General features: G+C 40.9%; 1 protein-coding gene across 1 annotated transcript in view; it reads right to left on the bottom strand.

Annotated features, from left to right (window-relative positions):
• Window positions 1-254: 254 nt before the first annotated feature.
• Window positions 255-13,775, bottom strand: part of FXYD6 (FXYD domain containing ion transport regulator 6) — a 234,743-nt gene continuing 221,222 nt past the window's right edge. Inside the window, exons 7-11 of the mRNA XM_073601113.1 lie at window positions 10,642-10,677; window positions 8,599-8,673; window positions 3,749-3,785; window positions 3,598-3,651; window positions 255-333 (exon numbers count right to left, since the gene is read on the bottom strand). Of these exons, the coding sequence (XP_073457214.1) occupies window positions 3,630-3,651; window positions 3,749-3,785; window positions 8,599-8,673; window positions 10,642-10,677 (170 nt within the window). The 3' untranslated portion in view covers window positions 255-333; window positions 3,598-3,629. The remainder of the gene's footprint in view (window positions 334-3,597; window positions 3,652-3,748; window positions 3,786-8,598; window positions 8,674-10,641; window positions 10,678-13,775) is intronic.

Raw genomic sequence — 13,775 nt, 5'->3', positions numbered from 1 at the left:
TGGTAAGGTAATACTGATTTCATTTTATTTCATTTTACCATAGGGGGGTCACTGTACTGGAGAATATATAAACTTGAGCAACTAAAAACTGTATTTGATAAATATAATTAATAAACAAGAAGGGCGTCTTTTATGCCAAAACATATTTACAGCAGCTAGGGTCTTTAAACATTTAAAAACTATAAAAGGATTTTGTGTATGTAGCTTGTTGTACAAACTGGTGGTATCACACTCATTTTAATAGAAAGTATAGATGGTTCTTCTTTTTTTTTTTTTTTTTTCCGCATGAAGCACTGAGAATTCAGGCCAGGTGTATCTGATGCTGCTTCCTGTCTGAGACACAAAAAATATATTTGTATTAGAATAAAACTGCTGACACCGGGTGTAAACTAGATCAAATTATTCTATCAAATAATTCTTGGAACTTCCATGAAAGTGTTGTGTAAAATAAAATAGGAGGCTGAATTCAGGGCTGTCTATGAATCGGAATGGAGAATGGCAGCTGTAATTAGAAAGGCATAGGTCCATCATTTTACAAAGGTCACCAACAAATCTGCAAACAGGATTGGATGCTGTGCCATTTTACTCATGAAACAAATTCTTTTTTTACAATTATTACTTACATTTTTTGCCACTAAACAGTAAAGTGTATCTAATAAATAGATATGTGCACTGTATAATTTGGATAAGGTAGATAAAGTATACATTATTATTTAATTTATTGTCACTGAAATTTGCAATTCATATAATGAATACACTTCAAAGCATTAAAAATTAAAACTCAATGGCCACTTATAACATCTAAACAGAGGTCACCATATCTCAATTAAATTATAGGTTTAATCTAGAGTAAATTGGTTTCTAATAGAAGGTGTCCAGATCTAAGCTCTTCCATAAAAGCTGCATCAAAGTAGAGCTCCAGCAAAAGCTAATATGCGGTTTACCCACCTACATAGCTCCTAACTGTCCCTGATTTGAAACAAAGTCCCTCTGTCCCTCTTTCCTCCTCATTTGTCCCTCTTTTAGGTCTGATCTACAGTGCCTTGAAAAAGTGTTCATACCCCTTGAAATTGTCCACATTTTTGTCATGTTACAACCAAAAACGTAAATGTATTTTATTGGGATATGTGATAGACCAACACAAAGTAGCACATAATTGTGAAGTGGAAGGAAAATTATAAATGGTTTTAATTTTTTTTTTACAAATAAATCTGAATCTGAATCTGAAAAGTGTGGCGTGCATTTGTATTCAGCCCCCTTTACTCTGATACCCCTAACTAAAATCTAGTGGAACCAATTGCCTTCAGAAGTTACCTAATTAGTAAATAGAGTCCACCTGTGTGTAATTTATTCTCAGTATAAATACAGCTGTTCTGTGAACCCCTCGGAGGTTTGTTAGAGAACCTTAGTGAAGGTTCTCTGAAGGCCAAAGAGCACACCAGACAGGTCAGGAATAAAGTTGTGGAGAAGTTTAAAGCAGGGTTAGGTTATAAAAAAATATCCCAAGCTTTGAACATCTCACGGAGCACTGTTCAATCCATCATCTGAAAATCGAAAATGTATGGCACAACTGCAAACCTACCAAGACATGGCCGTCCACCTAAACTGACAGGCCGGGCAAGGAGAGTATTAATCAGAGAAGCAGCCAAGAGGCCCATGGTAACTCTGGAGGAGCTGCAGAGATCCACAGCTCAGGTGGGAGAATCTGTCCACAGGACAACTATTAGTCGTGCGCTCCACAAATCTGGCCTTTATGGAAGAGTGGCAAGTAGAAAGACATTGTTGAAAGAAAGCCATAAGAAGTCCTATTTGCAGTGTGCAAGAAGCCATATGGGGGACACAGCAAACACGTGAAGAAGGTGCTCTGGTCAGATGAGACCAAAATTGAACTTTTTGGCCTAAAAGCAAAACACAATGTGTGGTAGAAAACTAACACTGTACATCACCCTGAACACACCATCCCCACCGTGAAACATGGTGGTGGCACCATCATGTTGTGGGGATGCTTTTCTTCCTGCAGGGACAGGAAAGCTGGTCAGAGTTTATGGGAAGATGGATGGAGCTAAATGCAGGGCAATCTTAGAAGAAAACCTGTTTGAGTCTGCAAAAGACTTGAGAATGGGGCGGAAGGTTCACCTTCCAGCAGGACAACGGTCCTTAACCTACAGCCAGAGCTACAATGGAATGGTTTAGATCAAAGCATATTCAGGGCTGGACTGGGACAAAAATTTGGCCCTGGACTTCCTCATGACCGGCCCACTTTAATTTTGAGTGTCCCCAACAGCGTCCCCCTTACATCAGAGTGTCCCCAACAGCGTCCCCCTTACATCATAGTGTCTCCAACAGCGTCCCCCTTACATCATAGTGTCCCCAACAGCGTCCCCCTTACATCAGAATGTCCCTAACAGCGTCCCCCTTACATCAGAGTGTCCCCAACAGCATCCCCCTTACATCAGAGTGTCCCCAACAGCGTGGGAATAAAAAATAGCAAAAAAAAAAATTATATAGCATATACAATTGTAACTCAAGTCATATTGAAATTGAATGTTATTAAAAATGATCTTTCCCTTTCAATCTGCAGTGCTGTAATTTTCTGTAAAATGCAATGCAATATGGCTACCTGGAGGTGTTCTGTACACAGAATATGTACAGAATGCCCCCCCAGAAACATAATTTCCTGCTTGTGTGATTGACTCACTGATTTTCCCAAAAGTCTACACTAAGACACAAGTCAGATTTCAGGCATCCCCTGCAGCAAAAATGTAATTTTTGGCGAGATACTCCCAATAGGAAATCACGTCTAAAGTGATGCAGACCTTGCAATTTTTCTCATTAGAGCCCTGCAGGTGCAGCAGCTGATTATTAATTATGAAACCACTCCCATTAGATTCACTTACCCACATGGACACAGACAAACACACAGGGATTTCTTCAGAATAACAAAAGTTAGGACTCTGCAACAAAGCTTGTTACATCCTTTGTAATGTACATAGATCACCCAGAGGGGAATTTTTCTCAACAAAATTGGAGTTATTCTTTAACTATTAATTTATCTTTTCTATAATTCTCCTTTGAGGGAGCATGTCAGGGGGGTGTGTCCTATGCCTAAATACTATTGCTAATAGGTGTCCCTCGTTCCCATCTCAAAAAGTTGGGAGGTATGCACTTACAGTATATGTCGATATGAATGTTTAGTTCTTTTTATTCACCAATATAAAAAATTTTGGTAAGTAGATCCTTTCCAATCTCTTTAATTGGAGCGATTTTTGAGGATGGTATTGTTACTGATGAGTTATCGCTGTGCTCTCCCCACCTCTAAGCATGCTTACAGTTAGAGTGACAACACCATGCACTCTTGGCCTATCTTTCCCAGTCTGAGTACTGTTGTGCCGGATGGTAGACTGATATAAAATGAATACCTGTTGCATATAAAATATATTATTTTAACGAATATGTATGAATTGCAATAATTTGTGTCTAGAATTTGCTCTCTTCCACCTAGATAGTATTGAAAAACAGTTCCTGCTAGGAAAATAAAATGACATTTTGGTATGACATATACTGGCCTCCATTTAGCTAAGGGTCATGATGAATCACCTTTACAGTGTCATGATGCTTTGTGCTTCAAATCACATTTCATCAGGAAGAGCCCTGTAAGAGAAAAAAGATTTATATGGAATGGTCCCCCTCTGCTGGTCATTTTTCTGTATTGCAATGAAAGTCCTTCCAGAATCATAGTTCAACTCACCCCAATCGCTTTTTCCTCCCACAGCGGAATCTGCCACCTAAAACACACAGAAAAAGAGATTTCAAACACATGTTTTGATAAGTTAATATGAGGGACAGATACATTTGTAATTTTTATTGTTTCAATTTTAGGGCCCCTTATACAGTGGGGCAAAAAAGTATTTAGTCAGCCACCTATTGTGCAAGTTCTCCCACTTAAAAAGATGAGAGAGGCCTGTAATTGTCATCATAGGTATACCTCAACTATGAGAGACAAAATGTGGAAACAAATCCAGACAATCACATTGTCTTATTTTTGAAAGAATTTATTTGCAAATTATGGTGGCAAATAAGTGTTTGGTCACCTAAAAACAAGCAAGATTTCTGGCTCTCACAGACCTGTATCTTCTTCTTTAAGAGGCTCCTCTGTCCTCCACTCATTTCCTGTATTAATGGCACCTGTTTGAACTTGTTATCAGTATAAAAGACACCTGTCCACAACCTCAAACAGTCACACTCCAAACTCCACTATGGTGAAGACCAAAGAGCTGTCCAAGGACACCAGAAACAAAATTGTAGACCTGCACCAGGCTGGGAAGACTGAATCTGCAATAGGCAAGCAGCTTGGTATGAAGAAATCAACTGTGGAGCAATAATTAAAAAATGGAAGACATACAAGACCCCTGATAATCTCTCTCGATCTGGGGCTCCATGCAAGATATCACCCCGTGGGGTCAAAATGATCACAAGAACAGTGAGCAAAAATCCCAGAACCACACAGGGGGACCTAGTGAAGAGCTAGGGCCAACGTAACAAAGGCTACCATCAGTAACACACTATGCCGCCAGGGACTCAGATCCTACAGTGCCAGACGTGTCCCCCTGCTTAAGCCAGTACATGTCCGGGCCTGTCTGAGGTTTGCTAGAGAGCATTTGGATGATCCAGAAGAGGACTGGGAGAATGTCATATGGTCAGATGAAATCAAAGTAGAAACTGTTTGGTAGAAACACAACTCGTCGTGTTTGGAGGAGAGAGAATGCTAAGTTGCAACCAAAGAACACCATACCTACTGTGAAGCATGGGGGTGGCAACATCATGCTTTGGGGCTGTTTCTCTACAAAGGGAACAGGACGACTGATCCGTGTACATGAAAGAATGAATGAGGCCATGTATCATGAGATTTTGAGTGCAAACCTCCTCCCATCAGCAAGGGCATTGAAGATGAAACGTGGCTGGGTCTTTCAGCATGACAATGATCCCAAACACACCACCCGGGCAACGAAGGAGTGGCTTCGTAAGAAGCAGTTCAAGGTCCTGGAGTGGCCTAGCCAGTCTCCAGGTCTCAACCCCATAGAAAACCTTTGGAGGGAGTTGAAAGTCCGTGTTGCCCAGCGACAGCCCCAAAACATCACTGCTCTAGAGGAGATCAGCATGGAGGAATGGGCCAACATACCAGCAACAGTGTGTGACAACCTTGTGAAGACTTACAGAAAACGTTTGACCTCTGTCATTGCCAACAAAGGATATATAACAAAGTATTGAGATGAACTTTTGATATTAACCAAATACTTATTTTCCACCATAATTTGCAAATAAATTCTTTCAAAAATCAGACAATGTGATTGTCTGGATTTGTTTCCACATTTTGTCTCTCATAGTTGAGGTATACCTATGATGACAATTACAGGTCTCTCTCATCTTTTTAAGTGGGAGAACATGCACAATTGATGCAAAAAAAACTTTTTTGCCCTACTGTACCTGGATGTAAGAAATGTGATGCATTACTTGCACGACAATGTGCGGTATTTTCTGTGCTGCATTAAGGCGGTCCCACTTGCCGACCGCCGCATGTACATTTACGTCAGCAGAATGGCACAGCTGGGCAAATGGGCGTACAGGTACGTCCCTTTGAATTTGCCATTGTGTGGTCGCATACACACCGGCGGCGGCACGCGCGTGACCCTGCCGTGAGCTCCGTGAGTAGGATCACGGGTCCCGCGGACTCGATGTCCGTGGGGATACCCGCGACCATCTCACAGAGAGGAAGAATGGGGAGATGCTAATGTAAACAAGCATCTCCCCATTCTGCCTAGTGAAACTGTCACTGATCATAGCTCCCTGTGATTGGGAGCTATGATCAGTGATGTGTCACACATAGCCACGCCCCCTAACAGTTAGAATCACTCCCTAGAACACACTTAACCCCTTCCTAGCCAGCTAGTGGTTAACCCCTTCACTGCCAGTGTCATTTTTACAGTAATCAGTGCAATTTAATAGCACTGATCGCTGTAAAAATGACAATGGTCCCAAAAATGTGTCAAAATTGTCTGATGTGTCCGCCATAATGCCTCAGTCACGATAAAAATCGCAGATCGCTACCATTACTAGTAAAAAAAAAATTATTAATAAAAATGCCATAAAACTAACCCCTATTTTGTAGACGCTATACCTTTTGCGCAAACCAATCAATAAACGCTTTTGCGATTTTTTTTTTTTACCAAAAATATGTAGAAGAATACATATCGGCCTAAACTGAGGAAAAAAATTGTTTTTTTATATATTTTTGGGGGATATATATTATAGCAAAACGTAAAAAATATTGCGTTTTTTTCAAAATTGTCGCTCTATTTTTGTTTATAGCGCAAAAAATAAAAACCACAGAGGTGATCAAATACCACCAAAAGAAAGCTCTATTTGTGGGGGAAAAAGGACGTCAATTTTGTTTGGGAGTCATGTCGCACAACCACGCAATTATCAGTTAAAGCGACGCAGTGCCGAATTGCAAAATGTGCTCTGGTCTTTGGCCAGCCAAATGGTCCGGGGCTTAAGTGGTTAAGAATAGGCTGCTAATGAACAACTACAGGAAGAAAAGTGGATTAGCACCTTGTTTTTAATGTAATGTACCATAAAGCAGGATGCTGCAGTGAAGGTCTGTGAGCACCTATTCTACTGTTCTAAATGAATGGCATTGCAACACATTGCTGTGTGTTGTGCTAATGTGCACTAAAATACGCATTTTATCCCAGGGAGCTGCACAACATGTGTGTGAAGGGGGCCTTAATGTGGACGTAAACCCAATCTGAATAGCATTTCCTTTCATAATTCACTGTGCACAATTTTCAGAATTCTTTTAAAAATATACATTTTTTTTTAATCCTTTCTTCCATTTCAGTATTGCTAATTTCCTGCAACTTATTTGCAGCCACTTCCTGTCTACATGCACATGCTCTAAGTGCTGAATGGCATTTTTCAAGGCGTGTTTCCTGATGGGCCATGCCATGTAATGTGTGTTCAAATGGCTACAAATAGTCTTCATCAGAAGCCCATGTGGCAAGGTGACAATGCAGGGGCACCATAGGGGCCATTGTCACCCTATAGCAAGAATTAACTAACTAAGGACCTTCATGGCAGGATTATCAGGTATTATTTAATGAATGCTGCAAAATTTAAAACATTGAAAGTGGCTTTTGCAATGTCAACATCTTAAAGCTTGTATGGAATTTCAGTGATTGGGTTTACTTAGACATTAAAGTCATGGTATACATACTGTATACTTTAACCACTTCAGCCCCGGAAGGATTTACCCCCTTCCTGACCAGAGCATTTTTTGCGATTCGGCACTGCGCCACTTTAACTGACAATTGCGCGGTCGTGCGACGTTGTACCCAAACAAAATTGATGTCCTTTTTTGCCCACAAATAGAACTTTCTTTTGGTGGTATTTGATCGCCTCTGCGGTTTTTATTTTTCGCAATATAAACAAAAGAATAGTGACAATTTTGAAAAAACCGCATTATTTTTTACTTTTTGCTATAATGAATATCCCCCAAAAATATATAAAAAAACAATTTTTTTTCCTCAGTTTAGGCCAATGTGTATTCTTCTACATGTTTTTGGTAAAAAAAAAATCACAATAAGCGCATATTGATTGGTTTGCGCAAAAGTTATAGTTTCTACAAAATAGGGGATAGATTTATAGCTTTTTTATTATTATTATTATTTTTACTAGTAATGGCGGTGATCTGCCATTTTTATTGTGTCTGCAACATTATGGCAGACACATCGGACCATTTTGACACATTTTTGGGACCATTGCAATTATTACAGCGATCAATGCGATTAAAAATGCATTGATTACTGTAAAAATGTCACTGGCAGTGAAGGGGTTAACACTAGGGGGCAATCAAGGGGTTAACTATGTTCCCTGGGAGGTGATTCTAACTGAAGGGGGAGGGGACTGACTAGAAGAAGTGACGGATCGTGGTTCCTAGCTAATAGGAACACACGATCTGTCATTCCTCTTCAGAACAGGGAAGTGTGTATTTACATACACTCGTCCCTGTTCTGTGTCTCCTGCTCAGGATCGTTCGCTGCCGGAAGTCATAGCAACTGCCGGCCACGAGCATCGGCACCCCTGCTGTGCAGCGGGCGCGCGCCTGCTATCCCGACCCCGCGAGCCGACGTATAGCTACGACAGCTCGCGCAGGGGGAGCCAACCTGCCACAGTATAACTGCAGCGGCTGGTCGGGATGCGGTTAAAGTATACAGTACTTTAAGGGGCTGTCCACTCGCACCTCCTAGTGGTCAAAAGGCGAACCGACGCACAGCTATGACGGTTCGCCCACTGGAGCCAACCTGCCACAGTATAACAGTATAAACCAGCGGCTGGTCGGGAAGGGGTTAAACTGAATTAGTTGTTTTACAAGATGATCGTTTACAATCACTTTAGGGGGGTTTATGCCAAATTAATATCAGTTATAAAAGGAAAAATGAATAAGCAGATATATAACGTGTCTGTATAATTCTGTGCACCTATGTAGATTTATATATATAAATTATATATATACTGTATAGAAGATATAACATTACTCACTGAATATGACCAACAGGCCGATCACAAATGCTACAGCTGCAAAAATAAGACCACCTCTTCTGACAGCCTCGTAATCTGGAAACATGATAAAGAATGGTCAACACACTCAAAGTGGGAAATGCAATACAAACTAACAGATATGTTTTCATTGACTCTGCATTTCAAAATCCTCCACCCAAAGCAATTCAGTGACTAAGGCTGTCTATAGACAGTGGTGCGCTATGGGAGTGCGGTGGGCACCGTGAGACACCTACCACAGGGCTAATGCCACTGGCCCCGCCCATGATCCAGAGGGGCCTGTGTGGCCTCCCTCTAACATTATGTTTTTTGTCTCTGTGTCATAGAGCAGAGTATGCCTGTGTGCAAGGGGCGGGGGACACCTCAGAGGCCGGTATGTGATGGGACAAATCACTTCCCTTCACACAGGTGAAAGGCGGGACGGCACCGCTGAGTGGAGGAGGCAGGTCACATGGGGAGGGGAATGATAAGGGAACAGTGCAGCGATCAGGGAACTTTATTCCTTCCAGCTGCACAGATCGTCTCTGACTTCTCCCCACTGCCTCCCAACCCCATGTCCTCCCAGGTCCTGCCCTGTCATGAGCGGGTCCTGCCCCTCCGCTTTGACTCCTCACCTCTGCTTCCGAGTCAGACTCCACGGATCTCTCCTTACCCCCCTCTTCTGCCCCCCCCCCCCCCCGACCAGTCCTCAGTCAAAAAAATTTTTTTTGTCAAGGTGACACCAACCCTAGTGACGCCTCTGACCACAGATTATTTGTTTTCTTTTCATCTGCCAGTGGGCTGATCAAAAAAAATGGTGGGAGGGGGATGGAGGAATCCTTCCTGCTGTGCCACTGTATTCTGACTGCAGGACTATTCCTCTGTTAGAATACACTGATCGGTGGCTGCTGCCGCTGATCGAGAACATTATTCCAACAAGCTTGTTTGACAGAAGTCAATCGATAGATTCTGTTGAGCTAGAACGACCACACATGGCTTGAAATTCGGCCAGTACCCCATGACATCTTTTTTATATCTTCATCAAGGATAAGGTATTTATTTTTATTGGGAACCACGCATCTTTTTTGTGGGGTCCGCCATCAACATCTATACCAGACCCTCATTAGGGTTAAGAGCCTGGTATAGATGAAAGGAAACCCTGCCGTTTGCTGTTTGTTTACAAACTCAATGGAAAAACCAGGAGCTTTTCTGGAAATTTAAACACCATTTTTCTTTCTTAGAAAATGTCAGTTTTTCTTTAGTTAGTGGTATACATTGTACTCCACAGGCAGATTTTAACATTGCCCTTTAACCACTTGGCCTCCGAAAAATTTACCCCCTTCATTATCAGGCCATTTTTTGTGATATGGCACTGCGTTACTTTAACTGACAATTGCGCGGTCATGCAATGCTGTACTCAAATAAAAATATATGTCATTTTTTTTCCCACATATGGAGCTTTGTTTTGGTGTGTAATCAATATGTGTTCGGGTTAAAAGGGATGAGGTGGCAACCCTACTCACATGTGACCCAGTACTTGGCGCCCAATGACTTAATGGGGGACATGGAGGACATGACTAACAACCACACAGCAGCTGCCCCTGCAGGTACAACTTCCCTACCAGCCTGTCAACAAGCAAATGTCCAGACACTGGAATGTACACTCCAAACCACACCTGCCAGTAAGCTTGGTATATATCGGATGCAGTCTGTGCTCATATGTCCACACATCGCAGGCACAAAAGGAAATATTGTGATGATGCAATTTTGTTGTCCACGTATAGATCGATGTGGCAGCTTACATGCATATCCTTTATCAAATATGGCTCTATATCTCCATAGTTTAAAAAATGAGCAAACATTTGCTAGTGATAATGTAGAGTAAATATTGATTTGAAATCAAGTGCCTACAAAAGTAGCAACTAGAATAAGACACTTTGAAATGTCACTGCTTAGCAATCTACTCTAGGTACTGCAACATAGAAATCTGTTGTTTTGATGTTTACTATTATATTTTGCTGTATGTTATTTCTCATTCAGACTTACCATAGATGAATCTGTTTTCCGTGTCACCTACTGTGTCTGTTAAGAAAAAAAAAAAAGAGTGTAAAGATGTACATAATATATAAAGGGAAAGTGCTTGAAAATGGACAAATTCACAAATATCTTCTGTATTGTAGTCTTTTCCAGAAATCTTTCAGTGTCATATTCAGGTTTTAATGTAATAAAACGTAATCTAGGTGTAAATAATGAACAGCTAACTGCAGTGTCCAGGTAAAAAGCAGCACCATTCACCCAGAGGAAAAATAAGGCAACTGGCAGCTGTTGCTGACTATAGATGGTGATATAATGCCTACCACAGACAGGGCCAATGCATTGTACAGGCAGATAATGTCTGTTTTCTAGTAATTCAATATATAATCAACCATATGGTGCAGATCGATGCTAATGTTTGTAATGTTAATCCCACAAGCATAACTGTGGCAGACTGTATGTCCTTTTTGGTTTCTAATATATACGTTTACTCTGCGTTTGCCTAGTTTTATGGATTCAAACAGATTTTGCTTATATCAGGCTGAAGGATTGATGGGTACACTTAATCCCTGTTGCAGACTACCAAGGCATAAAATCTCTTGTTACATATAAACTTTAATTGCTACAGCTGGTTAGTTGAGTAGTCATGCATCCAGGTTATAACGGGGTATATAGTCAAAGCGAATGCACTTCAGTCTCATTAACAAAAATGAAGAAAGAACACAATTTGTAAAGGGAAAATGGGAATGACAAAGGGCATCTTTAATCCTAGGTTACCGTAAAAGATAAAAAAAAAAAATCAAAGAACATTTCAGCGTCAAAATAATATAGCAATACAAACAAAGCTATCAGGAAATAGCTGTCCGGTGAGAATTTGGACAAATAAGAACCAACACTGAGGATGAGAGGGTCCCCTTTAACCACTTCAATAATGGACACGTTCCTGCCCAGGCCAATTTTCAGCTTTCAGCACTGTCGCATTTTGAATGACAATTGCGCAGTCATGCAATACTGAACTCATATGACATTTTTATAATTTTTTGAGACAGAGCTTTCATTCACTACTGGGTTTTTTATTTTTCGATAAAACTAAAGAACAAAAGACTGAAAATTTAGAAAAAAATAACTAAAAATTCTTAGTTTCTGTTATAAAATTTGATGGGTTGATTTGATGAGTGCGCTGATGAGGCAGCACTGATGAGCACTGCGGTGCCCTGATGGATACTAGTGAGGCTGCACTGATAGGCACTAGTCAGGCTGCACTGATGGGCACTAGTGAGGCTGCACTGATGGGCACTAGTGAGGCTGCACTGATGGGCACTAGTGAGGCTGCACTGATGGGCACTAGTGAGGCTGCACTGATGGGCACTAGTCAGGCTGCACTGATGGGTACTAGTGAGGCTGCACTGATGGGCACTCGTGAGGCTGCCCTGATGGATACTAGTGAGGCTGCACTGATGGGTACTATTGAGGCTGCACTGATGGGTACTATTGAGGCTGCACTGATGGGCACTAGTGAGGCTGCACTGATGGGCACTAGTGAGGCTGCACTGATGGGCATTGGTGAGGCAGCACTGATGGGCACTAGTGAGGCTGCACTGATTGGCACTGGTGAGGCAGCACTGATGGGCACTGATGAACATTGATAAGCTGAACTGATGGGCATCAACAGGTGTCTCTGATTGGCACTGATAGGCGGCACTGATGAGCATTGATAAGCTGCACTGATGATGCTGCACTGATAATCAGGGCAGTGATGATCAGCGCACTGATTATCAGTGTAAATGTGCCCTGTCAGCCTTACTGGTTATCGGCTCTCCTTTTCTTACCCAGTGACAGCGCGTGAGGAAAAGAATGACGATAACTAACAAGTTTGTTTACATGTGATCAGCTATGATTGGACACAGCTAATCACATGGTAAAGGGCCACTGTGTCCAAAGGACACAGCAGTCCCAAGGTACACCTGATGCACACTCCAGGGGGCATGTGGGCAGCGTGTTCTGAGAGAACATCCATGGATGCCCACCCAGAACTAGAGAGATGCACTGTAACCGTCTTTCTGGCTATGGCACAGTATTGATGTGGTTAATAGTGCCCCTATTTGCCATTACAGCAATATGAGGTTATTGCACCTACTACTTATACTTATACGTTGATGTTTTATTGACATCACTACCTAATATAAACCATCATCCCCTTATTTATTATTACAGCAGTATATGGTTCTAGTATATATGTATATGCATTGGTGTTTTATTGATGTCACTGCCCAAAATAAATAATTTCACAAATTTTGTTACAGGGAAGGAAATAGTAATAGCCATGGCTATACTGTATGCGAGTTAATCTGTAGAACCCTCGTTTGCTATCTTTCTATTATTTCCCATAATCCCTTGTAAAATGGTGGTGTAGGCACATAACTATCCTACTAATAAAGCCTCTGAACCACTGTATTCTTTCCTTTATTTCTCAGATTCTGATTCAAAAATACAATAGTGAGATAGTGAGACTTACTTGCTTTTATTAAGGCAGTATTTTCCTAGTTTTTCTACAGAGCAAGTTGAAGTTTACATGATAGAAGAATAATATTTCAGATGAACAATCCTCCTTTCTCAAATACAGAGAATCCTCCTCTAAACTGCTCTAATCTAAAGTTTTTTTGCCGGAAGATCTCCCACTGATTGTAGAGCAATTTACCAATTAGTTTCTGTTTAGGATTTTTGCCTTGTTTGTTTGCAGTACCCTGAGACACTTTATTTTTATTCGTAAGGTGGTAGTCCTACATTAATTGTTACTTCCTATAAGGAATGTCACTATTATCTTGTCTATCACTAATAGGAAACTGTCTTTTATATATCATACCTCAGATATCATGTGACATCACACCAGTGTCAATATGTTATATAAGCATTTTTCTGTGGACTGTGATTCCAGAATCAGGTTATTATTATTATTATCCTTATTAATATGAATAAAACACAAAATAATATGGTATGTACATACTACATCTATCTGCAAATAAAAAAAAATAAAGTAATCATTCTCTTATAATGAATTTAGTAAAATATATCTGATGCCAAAACTTTTTTTTTCTTTGTATATAGTTCTGGATAGAGTAGTGAAGGATTAAAACCCCTGACATTTT

Source organism: Aquarana catesbeiana, linkage group LG10 (assembly GCF_042186555.1).
Source record: "Aquarana catesbeiana isolate 2022-GZ linkage group LG10, ASM4218655v1, whole genome shotgun sequence".
Taxonomy (NCBI): Eukaryota; Metazoa; Chordata; class Amphibia; order Anura; family Ranidae; genus Aquarana; species Aquarana catesbeiana.
Note: the sequence above shows the minus strand (reverse complement) of the source record. Positions and strands in the feature narration are given on the sequence as shown.